Source organism: Pocillopora damicornis, chromosome 12 (genome assembly GCF_964200805.1).
Source record: "Pocillopora damicornis chromosome 12, jaPocDami1.2, whole genome shotgun sequence".
Classification (NCBI taxonomy): Eukaryota; Metazoa; Cnidaria; class Anthozoa; order Scleractinia; family Pocilloporidae; genus Pocillopora; species Pocillopora damicornis.
The window spans coordinates 15,653,804-15,668,555 of NC_142681.1; the positions used below are offsets into that span (position 1 = coordinate 15,653,804).

The 14,752-nt window shown below is 39.7% G+C and overlaps 1 protein-coding gene across 2 annotated transcripts; it reads right to left on the bottom strand.

Annotated features, from left to right (window-relative positions):
* Nucleotides 1-66: 66 nt before the first annotated feature.
* On the bottom strand, nt 67-13,740 carry LOC113683913 (uncharacterized). Of its 2 annotated transcripts, none has more exons than XM_027201202.2 (9): nt 13,430-13,740; nt 12,474-12,521; nt 11,383-11,466; nt 9,310-10,479; nt 8,484-8,618; nt 6,009-6,249; nt 5,419-5,474; nt 2,795-4,993; nt 67-1,856 (listed from the first exon to the last, which is right to left on the bottom strand). In XM_027201202.2, the coding sequence occupies exons 3-9, from the start codon at nt 11,420-11,422 to the stop codon at nt 943-945; spliced, it is 4,755 nt and encodes a 1,584-aa protein (XP_027057003.2). In that variant the 5' UTR covers nt 11,423-11,466; nt 12,474-12,521; nt 13,430-13,740; the 3' UTR covers nt 67-942. The 2 variants fall into 2 exon arrangements, with proteins under 2 accessions (XP_027057003.2, XP_027057002.2); XM_027201201.2 differs by having other exon boundaries at nt 2,795-4,996.
* Between the last annotated feature and the right edge of the window lie 1,012 nt (nt 13,741-14,752).

The window sequence follows — 14,752 nt, forward strand, 5'->3', positions numbered from 1 at the left end:
CATCGTTAAGATTATAGCCGAGCATTCTATCGGCAGTGGGTTAGAGCAAAACAAAGTGTGGAACGCTTTTGCAAGAAAAGCTTTTATTTTCATTCGATACGATTATTTACACCTTAGGGAGTTACGTTATGATTTCAGAATCTCAAAGGTTTAAGATGGTGAAATTAATTTAATTCCTTTCAAATTGGTTTACTTAAAACCCTTTCGTTTCTTTTTAATATTTCAAGCTTTAACACATTCTCATTTCAACCCTTTCACTTCCAAGATCTGATTGTTAATTCACCTCTTTAGCTGCTACACATTTCCTTGTAAATTAGTGACGTGAATTTGGGGTTAGGTCTAGATATCAACCACCCGATTAGTGTGAATATTCTCATTACTTGATAATGTATGGATATTATGGGCAGAAGTTACATGTTAATCACTTAAAAAAGTTGAAGGAGTAAGACCTGTGCTCAGAATGTCGATCGTCGGACCAATCGATCACTAGTTGAGAACTCTGCACTTGTTCATAGATTTGACTTCGTCGAAGACCTTTAGGAAATTAAAAAGAATAAAGTACAAGACAGAATTACCTCTTGCAGATTCCCTGAAGATTCAGCGAATTAAAACGGGTTGTGGAAACAAACACCAAAGAGTTTTATAATAGCGAGATGTGGCGCGCCGTAGTTTATAGGGACGATTTTAAACTAAAGCGCTTTTAGATCGACTGTGATTAAAACTAAACTTCAAGTGAACTCAGCGGCCTATCATAACAAAGATACTTAAATAAATCAAGGAACCAATGGGAATTTAAAGAGAACGTGTTATGGCTCTCAAGCGCGGGAAACAGCGAGCTATTAGGTCGAAATTGGTTGTAGTTTTCCTTATGATTGGTCCAGAGGTGGCACGTTTTTCTTGACCAATCACGGGGCGACTATACCTAACCTAACACTGTCAAGTTCATTCTGTATCATCTTCCTCTTCAGACAAGTCTGAATGAGTATCAGCTGTAGAACTATATTGACTTGTCATGTCACTTTCGGTCAGATCTCCACGTTTAGATGGTTCTTCTGAAGGTGTAACATTAGGATTAGAAATATCAAGGTCTTCTTCGTGAGGTGTGGGGCTCCTGGCAAATTCTGATTCATCCGCGACACTTGACTGTCGGGAGGAAAAGAAGTCTGATTCACCTTCTGTTGTGAAATTACTCTCGTCATCTGCGTACAGCGCGTCGTCTTCACTAACGCGGCGATGACGACCATTCGCCTCTTTCAATTTCGGTATGTTTTTTGCTTTTCTTGAATTCTCGTTGAGTGAATTCTCATCCTTCTCAATTTTATCAGTCAACGTATCCACAGGCATAAGTATCTCGACCTTTTTTAGGAGCTCTTCATTCTGTAACATGAGCTGTTTCGCTTTCTGTTGCTCCTCCATGGCGAAATTGTTCGCTATCATCACAGCGTGACGTAAGTCCTCTTGGAGGAGTTCAGAATCCCGAAGCTTTTCCTCAGTTTCATCGTTGAGTGCTTCGAGTCGGGAAATTATATCGTTCGACTGTCGGAGTTGGTCGTCGGATTTTCCGAGCAAGGCCTGTAAGGTCTTGATCCCTTCCAAGTGGCTGTCCACTTCTGCTGTTACTCTTTTGAGACTGCCATGAGACCTTTTTATTCGGGTGTCCATGACAGAATCTCTTCTTTTTAGCAAGTATCGGCGAAGTGATTCAACCTCATCTTGCAGATGTTGTTTCTCCCGGCAGACACGATCTAGGTTCGACTTCACAGTCGACGCTTGTCGCTTCAGCATACGCTCGCCGGGCGCAGGTTTCCGTGGCCTGGATTCCTTTTCTTTTCCAGCATCGTCATCTTGCAAAGTGCCTGAAATTAGAAGTATTTTGATGAGTTCTTTCTAATACAAATTGCATGATATTGGGGCTCAGGAACACTGAGCCTCAAGAGGGGGTGGGGTGGGGTGGGTGCGTTTACGAATACCCAATGCGATTGAGTCAGGCATGCCGCAGGCGAGGTCGAGAGAAAGATTAATTTTTTTCGCTGCCGGACTCGCGTAAATCTCTTTTAGCCCTCGCCACAAAACCCCCAAAATCAAACAACGCCTATTTCTGTAGACTAACTTGACCTTCAAATCAAGGCAGTCCCCTAAGGGACTTACCACAGTGACAAAGGTTCTAAGCAGTGTCATCGTATAAACCAACCTCTATGGAGAACCGTGCTCCGAAAAACATATAATTCATTCCCAACATTTACATATGTATTCAATGTATATGAACTTGTGACACTGACCGCGCTTTGGAGATGAAAATTAGGTAGTTCGGCTTTGCTCAAGGAGATTTTAAAAGTGGATTTTGTCCTTGCGACCAACAATTTCTACTTTCAGTGTACAAAAGTTAGAATGTCTCCGCGAAGTGTCCTCAAAAATGGGAAAAGGTGCAAATCTGAGTTCGCTTTTAAAGAATAGATGTCTGCTCAACACAGGTTCGTTTAACCCTTTACACCCTAACATCAGTAGACATATTCTCCATACTGTTCTCGATACATTTCCTAAGGTGCTGAAAAGGAGAATTTGTATAACATCAGGAGCTTCTTTAATTGGTGATCATTTCCTTTTTTCTTGTGACCTTTTACTTGTGATTCAGGGGTGATATTGTAAGGAGAAATTAGATGCTGGTCACCCTCAGGGGTTGAAGGGTTAACAGTGGGTATGGAAAGAAAAATTTGACTCTTTTCTTGGTTACTGCTTGTTTTCAACAATAAAAAGATGTCCAGTTTGTAAATGAACGCGTGTTTATTTATTTTACCTTGGGCATTACTTTCTCCTTTGGCCAGTCGTTCCTTAAGCTTTCCGAGGTCGTTTTCAATGGCTGCCACTAAACTTGCCAGTTCTTTATCCTTAGCATTAGTTGACGTCGCATCCGGTTCCTTCTCCAAATCCGTACCACTTTCTGTAGAAGTTTGTGGAACACTAACCTTCTCCTCTTCCTCCTCATCTGACGACGATGACGCATCGGAATATTCCTCATTTGAAGTTGGTTCATTTGATTTATGTTCTTCTTGTGTAAATGACTGCGCCTGCGTGATAATTTTGTCCAGAAGAGGCTGGGGCAGAGGAGATAGCGGTGACATTGGCTCGGTGTTTCGCATTTCAAGACATTTTAAAAGCGCTAGCTTCTCGTCCTGAATTTCCCTCAGGGAATCTTTTAGATTGTCTCTATCCAGTTCAACACCTCTTAGCCGTGTTTGCAAGGAGTGTTTATCTTGCTTAGCTTTTTCGGACAAGGCAGCATGTTCTTCTTCGAGTTTATCGTAATTTTCTTTGAGTGCATCAAACTCTTCGCATAACTTATCAAGATTTGACAACAGCTCTTCTTTTTCGTCATTGGCTTCGTTCAAACTAGATTTTAACTGTCTGTTCTCAGCTTTGATTTTTTTCAGAAGCATCCAGGTTTTCTCGTTCTCATCGTCTTCGATTTCACTCTCAGTGTCCTCCTCGCCCTCAGTCCTCTGCCCTGAACTAAAACTGCAATCAGACTCAGACAACGACAACTGAAATCGATACTTGAGTTGTTCTCTGCGAGAGATGGAGTCTGTATTGCGAGAGATGGAGTCTGTATTGCGAGAGATGGAGTCTGTATTGCTGGAGATGGAGTCTGCTTTCCGAGAATGTTCAATGACCTTTGGTTCATCTTGATTTTCATCGTCGTTACTTTCAGATTCAGAGTCACTCTCCTCCCCTTCGTTTTCTTCCTCCATCACATCATCCACCCGGTGCCCGGAATGAAGGTTTAAAATACTCATCAGTAAGGTTTGTTTCTCTTCTTGAAGTCTTCCAACTTCGTCTTCTAAATCTATGACTTTTTTCTCAGCTTCTACAAGGTTAGAACCCAGTTTCTCCAATTCTTTGCTCTGCTGATTTGTCGATTGCAAGTTCTGTACATCTTCTCTGTAACAAAGCACGTATTTAAGGTACTTCGCCTCACGTCGTAGCTCCTTCGTTTCCTCTACAGCTTCATCTCGTTCGCCTTCTAGTTTTTGGAAAGAATCTTTAAACGAGTCTAAATTAGATTTTACACTTGCTAATTGCTCCTGAAGGCCAGTACACCCTGAGCAATCAGACCCTTTGCTTGGCGGAGTTAAAGGCAATTCATTGTTCGCGCGGCTCTCTTGTTGCTCAGCGCTTGTTTTTGTCGCGACGTCTTCGACTTCAGAAATTCTACTTTTTAAACACTCGACTAAGAGTTTGCTCTCCTCAAGTTCTCTTAGGAGCAAGTCTTTTGACCGAACCTCGTCACACTGTGTATCTTTATCGATAGTTTTGGTGTCATCAAATACTTGTGTTTCCTTTTCGGCTTTTTCGTTGTTTTCGTTCTGCAAACCACTGATAACCCGTTCCAAACCATCGACACAATTTCGCATGGTACCAACGAGTTCAATTCCATTTTCAACAATCTGTGACTGTAAACATTTATTTTCCTCTTTAAGCTGTAAAACAGAATCATTTAGTGACTGCAAACCTTGCAAAAGTGTTGTAATTTTTTTCTTGGATAGTCCATCTTGCAATATCAGCTTGCTATTTGAAGTAGTTAATTTTTCAATGTTTTCGATGTACTCTGTAATTGATTTCGTTTTGTCTTCGTTTTCCTGCGTCAGAGTAGATTTCAATTCTTCCAGCGCTCTTTCGTTAGCCCTTAGTTCTTTTATCTGCTCTTGGCTCGTTTCCAGAGCCATTTTCAATTTATCGCCTTCAGCCTGTAAGCCATTCATTTCCTCTTTGAGCTTTACCGAAGACGAATTTAGCGTTTCAAGTTCACGTGTTTTTTTCTCGTTTTCCTGGACAACTTCGTTGACCTGCTTTTGTAAATGAAGTTTTTCTTTTTCCAAGAGTGGTACAACAGCCAGACGATGTTCCATGCCCTGTAATTTCGTCTTCAGCTCAAGATTTTCACTCTCAAGCTCTTTAACTTTATTCTTCATTACTTCCAAGTCAGACTTAGCTTTTCCTGCTGAAAAAAAGTACATTGGTTAAAAAAAAAAACCCTGGCATCGAATATCCTGAAAACTATATTAACATCTACATCACCTAGCTAGGGTTACTGTTTTACTAGTCTCATACCCAGACCTTTCACGGCCAAGCGGTTGAGAGGTCGCTACATTTCAGTTCCAGTTACACGATAGAATCTGGGTATGAGCTCATTGTTTTACATGAGCGGATTTCACGGGGGGAGGGGGGGTAGGGGTCTGCCTTCTTCCAAAACATTTGTCTGTCTATCTTCGTGTTTATGTCTCTGGAGTCAGTCTTGCTTCTCTATTTGTTTACATCCTTGCCTTCTCTGCCTGCTTGTCTGCCTGTCTGACCACGGTCTGCTTGTCTGCCTGTTTAATAACCTTTGAGTTTCTGTTTAATTGTATGTTTTATCGCAAATACCTGTTGTGTGCACATCACTCGCAGCAGCTCCGGTAGATTTCTTTTTTGCCTGCATTCTGCAAGACCAAAGCAAACAATAAATTCAGCGAGTGAAACTTTGTAACGTTTCGTTATTAAAAATTACATTTGATACAGTAACGACCAAGTAAGTAAATGTTCACGACTCAAGTCAGGCAGCCAGCGTAGCGATCAGGGGCTTGCTTCTCGAAAGTCCCGGTAACTTAACGGACCCAAATCCATCTCTTAAAATCAAAATGTAAAGAATAGAGGTCAGGTTCTGACACCCTGACAAATTCATTTTGTTTTTTTCAGCTGATAACTTTATTGCATAATATTCAAATCTTTTGAAAGCCCGCCGGATCTTTAATGCAAACAGAACAGCTTTACAGGCTGCTTAAGTTACCGAGACCTTCGATAAACGGGCCCCAGGCCTTGTAGAGCAAAGGGAGGCGGGATAATGGGTTTAACCAGCTCTTCCAGCCGAATTATTCACCGAATATATTAGTTTTCAGTTAAGTGTTGAAAATAATCCGGGATTGTAATGTTTCAGGTTAATTTCGCTTTGCGATCGGCTCAAAAAGTTAACTCACTTTTCGCCAATCAGAGGATCTGAATGAGGTCTGCCGTGACTTTCTAGCTTTTTCAGCTCGGTTGTTTTGCGACCCCCGGCCTTTGTGGCATCTTTCGGTGTCAAGTGTCGCCTCATCGCTTTTGGAGAGGAAGCAGGACTGACAGATTTTGGAGTTCCTGTGGGACTGGACTGGGCACTCGAGGAAAATGGAGTTAATTTTGTTTTTTCCCCTGCAGTGAAGGACCTTGCTCTTGGCTTACCTACAATGATCAAGAAGAACTTAGTTAATATCATCCCATTTACACATAATACTTCCAAAAATTAAATATCAGTCAAACTTATAATATGCAATGCGGGGCAGTAATTTCATTGTTTCTTCCATCTTGTGTTGTTACAAGAGTTTACCATGTTGCAGGTTCCAATTCGTCTTTACGACAAGACAACCTTTACAGGCAGCCGTAGAATAATTTTAACTCAGTATATTGACATATAGTGTGATGGTCAATCGGTAACAACTACCCCCCTCCCACCCTCCCTCTCATTTTAAATAGTTGATCCGCCCCTGAACAGGAAGATGCAGTAAACGTACTCACTGAAATCATCGATAACCTAATTAATGAACCTCCGAATTTTTCGTCTATCCTTCGACTTAAAGGTTTGGAATACAAAGGAGCCTAATTTTCGTCACAAACGCTAAAAACCATGAACATATCCATCCAAGAGGGAAATCTAATTTTTATTTAAGCGTAAGAAAAAAATTGTCTTAGATCTTTGTATATTTGGTAAAGCAGAAGTTGTGTTTTATTCTTGGTTTTGTTACAAAAACAACATTGATATCAATTAAAAGATTTCATTGTCTCTTTGGTAAACAGACTCCGTCGGAATTAATTCTCAAATCCCCTCACAATGGTTACGACTTGTCAAACACTAATAAATATAATGTATATGTTCGGGCTCAAATTTTTTTTTGATTGAAAAATTTTCAAACTAGTTTGAATTTGTTATTTATTTCAAATCACTTGCCAGGATCTCCGATGAAAAAAGAAACAGATCTACCGGCTTGAGAATTTTTAAACCATGAAGGGGAAATTTGAACCGCATCATATACTGGACATCCTTCAATCAGCAGACAGTCTACATTAAAATTGAATGGTGCAATATTTCTCCGTGTTTGGTGCTCAGAAAATGCGTTTGTAGAGTTCCTAAGACAATACAGTTAAGTTTAGTGAAAGGAAATTGTCCGTTATAATAAAATGAATGGTATTCTTCAGTTTTGAATGACAGGAATGGTATTAAATTTGACGTAAGGGAAGCAAATAGAGAAGCAAACCAAAGCAAAACGGCATTTATTACATGAATAAACAGTAAATAGAAATGAGGGCCAATGATATACCGGTTAATGAAAAAACTGACCCTAACATTCCGAACATTATCGGATATGCCAAGGAAAATTATCTTCCAATCGTGTGACCCGAGGGTGCCATCTCTGTGCGCCATATTACAATAATTTGTTTCATTATTTTGTTCAATTAAAGACTGGATGAGTGATTGAATGGTTTCCCTCAAATTTAAAGCCATTCATTACCCCCGTAACACCAAAACAAATATGAATCTAATCCACATAGTTCTGTCCATAACCTTTCAATGTACTAAATCAACACAGAAAAACATACCATACATGTAGATATCAGCCCTCTGATCATGCAACGAATGTAGAGTAAATCCAACACGATGTCGCTACGTTATCACTGGCTTAATCGTGACGCAAGTCACTCGCGAAGCGAAAATTAGCAAATTTCTGCCCAATTTGCAACAGCAAATAGCACTGAGCTCAAGGAAACTGAAAGGCAGACTCCAGACTGGCAGAAAGCCCAGCGGATTGAGTATTAATTTACAGACTATAAAAAAACATGAGTTTGTCTTGATTTCACGCGCTATTGACGTCAGAATGAGGAATATGTCAAAAATGTACTTTTGATAAAATATACTTTCACGTTTAAACATTGCTTCAAAGTACAAAGTAATAACCCTAAAAACTCCTGAATTTTAAGCAAAATTGATAGCGACTCTACCACTCCCATCAGACAGTCTATTACAAGAATTATCTTTAAAAATATAATTGGCTATGCATGACATCACGCTATCATAGCTCTGTTTAAGAACTTAGACCTTTACATACGGGCTCCTCTGACGGTTAAGCTGGCACAAAATAATTCTGTTGCGTGTTTGAAAGGGATTTAGAACCAAAAAGGTCGACTTGGTCGCCGTTTTGTGATCATTTCTGCAAAATGTAATTCGCCACGAATCAAGCAGGTGTTGAACTAATGGCTAGAAGAGCCTTTAGGACTCAAAAGTTAAGAATTGGTATGGATAACGAAAGATTTAGGAACGTCTAAGTATTTATCAGAGTCGGAATGTGGTAGAAGATGATCGCCGATCGGTCAGACTAACATAGGGACATTTTAGCCTTTTAACATTCAAATTAACACATTACCTCCAAACGGTACTTTCAGAGCCGTCGAACTCGCAGCTTTGCCTGTAGGGTTTTTATGCTTACTTGCTTCTTTGCCCATGATCTTTGGAGAATGTGCCTTAGCGAGTACTTGTTTATTATCTTTGATGTGATGATCTGAGGAATAAAATTTAAATGGTTGAGACACACTTTAGATCCTTTCTTGTGGAAGACCGCCTCTTAACAAACTTCTTCACCTTCTTTAGAGCCACAGGTCACAACAACAGGTTGTGCGCGCTTTTATCTCTATCGGTGAACATATTTCTGTTTCGTTGGTTTTTTTTTTATCAGGCTTCGGTCCGTAAATGGGAATCACTCTGAACACTGTCACGCGATGTGATGCTATTTACTAGCGTTGGCAGTTAAATACTGCTAATCCTTTCCTGGTTTAAGTCTTGGAAGCATAAGGAACACATTTGATTATTCACAAAAACTAATAAATGCACAATGAAAGATCATTAATACTGATCATTATTCAAAGCCATGGTGATATTGCAATAATTAACAAATTTACGTTCATACATTAACGCAGATTTCAACAAGCACGTACTAAGTTAACTGATATTGTCATCATAAAAAAAAAAAATGGACTTTCACCGATCAAAAGTTATCTTCGCATCTTAGACCAACAACACTTCATGAAGAAAATCAAAATGCCAAGTCATTCTAACTTTACGGAAAAGTTAAAATGCATAACATGTAATTTAAGGTTTCCGCATTGTAAATATTGCACTCCTCCTGGGAGTGAAAACCTCGCCAGACAAAAACTACTTTTAAAGCACGGCTGGCTATGTCATATGATACATACCTTTAGAAGAAATCTTTCTTTTGCCTTGTGAGGGAGAGGGCGGAGAGGAAATCGCACGTGGTTTGTTCACAACTCCTGCATCCGCCATGTCTCGAGACACACCCTTGCCATCATCCGGAGTTAACAACGAGGTGTTTCCCTTCGGAAGTAATGGCTGAGAGGGCGACATTTTATTCATAGCAGAGAAAGAGTCGCCCTCTGTTTGTTGTGCCGTTGTGCTTGATTTAACTACGTGCTGGGGATTAGGGCTCGTTGTCAAATTCGATTCCTTAATCATGGAAATTGAAACTTCGCGAGTGTCTGCTTCTGCGGTGGAATCTCTAGGTGAGGAACTTGGCAGAGACTTTTTGTTCGCAAATGGCGAGATAGGAACACTTTCGCCGTTTTCATTTACCTGAAATGGAACGCAGACCGAAACAGAAGAGGCCCACTCATCTGATTGCTGCTCTACTCTGGGGTACTGCTGTTGACCTTGAACTTGAAAAGGTATGGAAACCTTAACTGAGTCATTTACAGACTTCGTACTTGTGGGAGAACTGGTTGGAGAAATGTCCTTTACACTTGCGTATGATGGGGACATTGAAACAACCATGGGTTCTATGTCAGTTGCGGGCCAGGATAAGTGTTTAGGCGCAGAATGCCGTCGTTGGCAGAGTGAATGGGTATTTTTTCCCATCCAATTTTCATCAGCTTTCTGTGGTGGCCATCTCGCACAAATTTTACTCACTTTCGTGCCTCCATTTAGCTCATCTCGTTCCGCTCGTTGGTGGTTTGCCTTTTCTCCTTCAGTATTACTCGAAAGAAATTTACTCTGCAAACTGATCGATCTTGTTACAGGAACTTTGCTGGGAGTAAGCTTATTCTGATCCAATGCTGCGGGCTGATAGGTAGGCTGAGTAGTATCGCTATACCTTAGTGTCTGCGAGTTCCCGCTCCCAGTCGGTTCAAGGTCGACAATCATTGCCTCTGAGGCTACTCGCTTTGGCTCTGGCGAGAATGGTTTTGAGGTAATTACATTACCATTCTGCTCATCACGTTGGCCATCTGTTTTGTCGCCGAGGAGAAACTTCTCCTGAGTTTGACGTTTTGTCAACACTGACAAAATGGTGGATCGCGCTTTTTTCTTTATGATATTTCCATTATGTGGGAAAACTGATGGCTTTGAAGGGGCTGTAAGATCAAAAGGAAAGATTAAAAAGCTTTTTAACTGTACAAATCATTTGTTGAGTTGTTTTTTATTCCCGTGCATGACGAGCTTTTCCTTAGATTGTCGTTAAACCGAAAGCAAAGTAATCACAAAAGCTAATCAGAAGATAGGAAACTAACTTTATAAGCCAATGAGAAATCAATATAAAACCGATCAAACCCACTAAAGCGCGGGAAAATGCGGGCCACCAATTCGTAATTGGTTTTAGTTTTGCATCTGATTGGTAGAAAGAGTGGCGCAAGATTTTTTTTTTGACCAATCACGAGGGACATCAACAAAACAGATTACATTCGACACTAAATTAAAAATTTGCTGTTTTCACGGTGAGATAAGAGCTGTTAACAATTCTTACGCTTGTTCTTGCGTCGCTAGTAAAAACCGGGCTTTAGTTAAGAAAACATTGATGTCTTTAGTCACCTGTGACCATTTCACCGCACAGGGTGAGGTGAAATATTGCGAGACTTTAAAGCTATTTAGGTTTGTACTTTTGAGATTTAGGCTCATTTATTTTTCCGTCAAAAAAAAAAAACAAAAACAAAAAAACATATATATATATATATATATATATACGAAAAAGTGTACGTTCGCGGTAATAAATATGTCTTGGGCCCGACTCATTGTCATCTTAGCTCGTGCCGCTAGGGGAGGTTTAAAGTGACTCTGAAAAGGGCCCAAACACTAATATGTATGTATGCCAGCGAACAAAAACTGTACTACTATCATTATCACTTTAGAGAGCATCCAAAAAATAAAAACAGAACAGTCTGAACAATTACAGGAGCGTGCGAGCGACCAACATCTCCATTTTTAGCGAGCAAAATGCACTACAATGTCTGACAAAGTGATCGTAATATGATTTTTCTTACCTTTATCGGGCTTAGAATTAAACTGCGACTTGGTGAACATGGTAGCAAATCTCCAAGGTCACTTGATTATCGGGAAGGCTTTTCCTTGAGATACAAACAAGAAAAGAAATTAGATAATTTTGTAAAAAAATTACTTACCAGCCTTACTGCTTATCAAAACCTTTCAAATTAGGGTAAGACGAAATTATAACTGAATTCAATCGCGCATGACATGATTTCAGTTTCGCTATTGACTAGAAACACTAAATTTGTCCAAACTACACCCCTTGAAGCCTTTTCCTATTAAAATAACGCTGGAAGAAAATAATTTAATCCCTGAAATAATTTTCGACTGCCTTCAACAACACTGTAACGCTAATGGGCTTACAACGCAAATCAAGAAGCTGAGCATTTCTGAATTTGGCGATGTTTATGTGCATTTTTAACCCTACGTGACTGGCGGTTTTGGGAGTATTTCTTTAAACTGGGGGCATGTAAGTCTCGAAACGCGCTGCGAAGGTGCTCGTCGCTTCGAAATGTTCTTTGTTCCATTCATTAACCGCTCCGCCGCTCCAAAATTCCACAAAATCGCCAGCAACGCAAGTTCCGACAGTGTGGGTGTCAATTGCGTAATTGGACCGAATAACATCGCACTCAAAACAACAAGTTAACACCTAAGCGCTTAAGCATATCATCCACTTCAAATTTGAAGAAAAAAAAAAAAGAAAAGAGTTATGATTAAGGAGTCGAATACTATTATTAACAGACCGCATACAAATCTCTTAAGATTCTAATAATAGTTGTAAACCCCGTTCAAATTTGACATAAGGGAATAAAAGAGGCTAGATTTAGCTCTGAAAATATATGTTTACCTGTGCTGTTTCTCGGAGAAAAGTTGAAAGAAGAAAGAAACGATTTCTCTTTAATAAAACCACACAATAAATATGAACACTGGAAAATAATGACATGAAGACAATAAATTGTGTCACGAGTTTAATTCAACGTAGTAGACTTTTCAAACGGAGCGGTAAGCAATTCAAGTGAACAGGCAAACATCTTGTTCACGATGGACATGGCATCGAACATAGCAAGTGTCGCCTGGGCGAACTTACCGTTAAATGGCTGTAAATGGCTCCATAAATCACCTTTTTCTTGCGGACCTGAGGAAGATTAGTGTCAAGGGGAGAACAAAGAAAACTTAGAATATCAATCTTTTTAATAAAAGAGTACAAATGAGTACCTAGTAGAGAAATTTGTCGAGTTGATATTTTTCGATGAAGAGATTTATTTGAGTGCTTTTCAAGAAGATGACATTTACGCAAATGGCTGTTGATCGCAACCTTCGTCCAATTTTGCCAGTTTGGTCTCAAAATTATCGTAAATGATTAGGCATTCTTTTGAAAGAAGCCTTCTCGTTTTTACCTGACGTGTTTGCGTTACTCATTATACCACAGATTGATGGCAATCATGGAAATTTACTTTGCAACAATCAATTTAAGTTTGACAAGAATTGAAAAATTTGAGTTGGCACTTAGAATTTCAGGACAGCGTAAATAAAACGTGCTGTAATCTTGAGTGAGAGATTCTCGTGCGGTTTGAGTCGCGTGAAATGTTGTAGTTGTACACACATTGACTGGTACAATGTACACAATTTCATAACTTAATTCGTTCATGAACAGAACGGCTCATTTGCCTTTGACAGCATCTCTCAAATAAGTCACTGCGCCAAAATATCATCAAATATCACTGAATGGATGGATTCATCAAAACTTGGCATCAAACGAATGATTTAGTGATTTCCACCGCTTTATCGCAGCTTCATAACCTCTAAATGGCCATGCAGCCGAAAAGGTGAACTCTCATGTATTATAGAGGAATCCAAGGTCTTGAAGAGCAAATTTCTACACAGATTACAGATATAAATGTCATACTGCGAGAAACTGTTGCGAGGTGGCAGGAGTAAACAAGCGTAAAAGCATGAACTTGCTTATAATATAAGATACATTTTAAATAGATTACAGACTTAAACCAACCGCAGGGTGAAGGTAAGTGTAAAGAGATTACATACCCCGATGGTTGAAATACAGCTCAGAAACACGATCCAAAGTGGTCTGGAGATGTAACTTTTAACGACGATCGATCAAGAAACCTGTTCAAGACTGCGTCGGATTACGCTTCAGTGCCCTCAATTGCGGTGGTTTCTTGAATTTAAATGACCTTAGGGATTGTGTTAATGTGCACTCCAAACAGGGGGCCTCAAATTGTTCAAAACCTTAGCTGGAAATTCTTAGCTATCCTATAAACTCTCTATCACATTGTCAAAGGTAATTGCAATTTTGCACACAGCGGGTATCCCTTATGACATGGAATGAAAAGAATGCAATAATATACAGACCTTCAGTGATATTGTTCACCTAAAAGAAAGCATGCATAACAGTCCAAAGTTTTCTGTCAAAACAAATTCAGTTAGGATCATTCCTACACATGAATGCAACGGTGACAAAGCTGAGCATCATTCACTCATCAACATAAGCGAAGTGATTGCTGACAGTTTTTTTCTGGCAGATATCACTCCATTGATTTGACTTGATTCGCTTTGAAAATTTTAGGAAGCACAAAAATCGCAAAAATCACTATCACGAAAAATATTATAATCATTTATTTCCCTCGGAAAAAAAAAAAACATGGTTGATGAAAGGGGGTTAATTCATTTCTTCCCATGGAACAAGGACATTCAAGGTCTTTAAAAAAACCAGCGGATTATCTTTTACGAGACAAAGTTACGGAAATGAGGTAAATTAATCCTTTCAACACGTGAGCAGTGTGGATTGAAGGGATCTCCATTTGTGACCTTGGTCAACATGACTGGCTTGGTTTGCGCCAGCTTCCCACACCACTTCGTGATCTGTAAACAGTTCATTAACTTCAAACGAGAGAGGGGTCAACGAGCACTGGCCGTTTTGTTTTGTTTTGTTTATGGGTTTTTTTTTCAATTTTCTTTCGGTCGTAGATTTCGTTAACTGGAGTGAAATATTTCCTATTTAAAAACGTAATTTTTTAGCGCAGGATTTAAGACAGATTTGCATCATTCACAAGACTGAAGAAATGTGAAATGGTTTCCGTGTTTACATAGCCTGATGTAAACACGCGGGAGGTTGGGAGAACACGAGGTAAGCGTAGGAAACCAAGACGCGAAGCGGAGTGGTTTCGAGCTTATCGAGTGTTCTCCCAACCTCCCAAGTCTTTACATCAGGCTATGTATGTAGTCTTTACATCAGGCTATGTATGTAGTCTTTACATCAGGCTATGTATGTAGTCTTTACATCAGGCTATGTATGTAGTCTTTACATCAGGCTATCTATGTATTCGCGAAAGGTGGTGTCGTTCTCAG

Excerpts from the sequence above, each read along its gene's own strand:
- LOC113683913 (XM_027201201.2), bottom strand. The coding sequence starts at position 11,422 with ATGTTCACCAAGTCGCAGTTTAATTCTAAGCCCGATAAAG. Across the intron at positions 10,480-11,382 it reads TAATTCTAAGCCCGATAAAG|CCCCTTCAAAGCCATCAGTT; the intron begins GTAAGAAAAATC and ends TTGATCTTACAG. Across the intron at positions 5,475-6,008 it reads GATCCTCTGATTGGCGAAAA|AATGCAGGCAAAAAAGAAAT; the intron begins GTGAGTTAACTT and ends TTGGTCTTGCAG.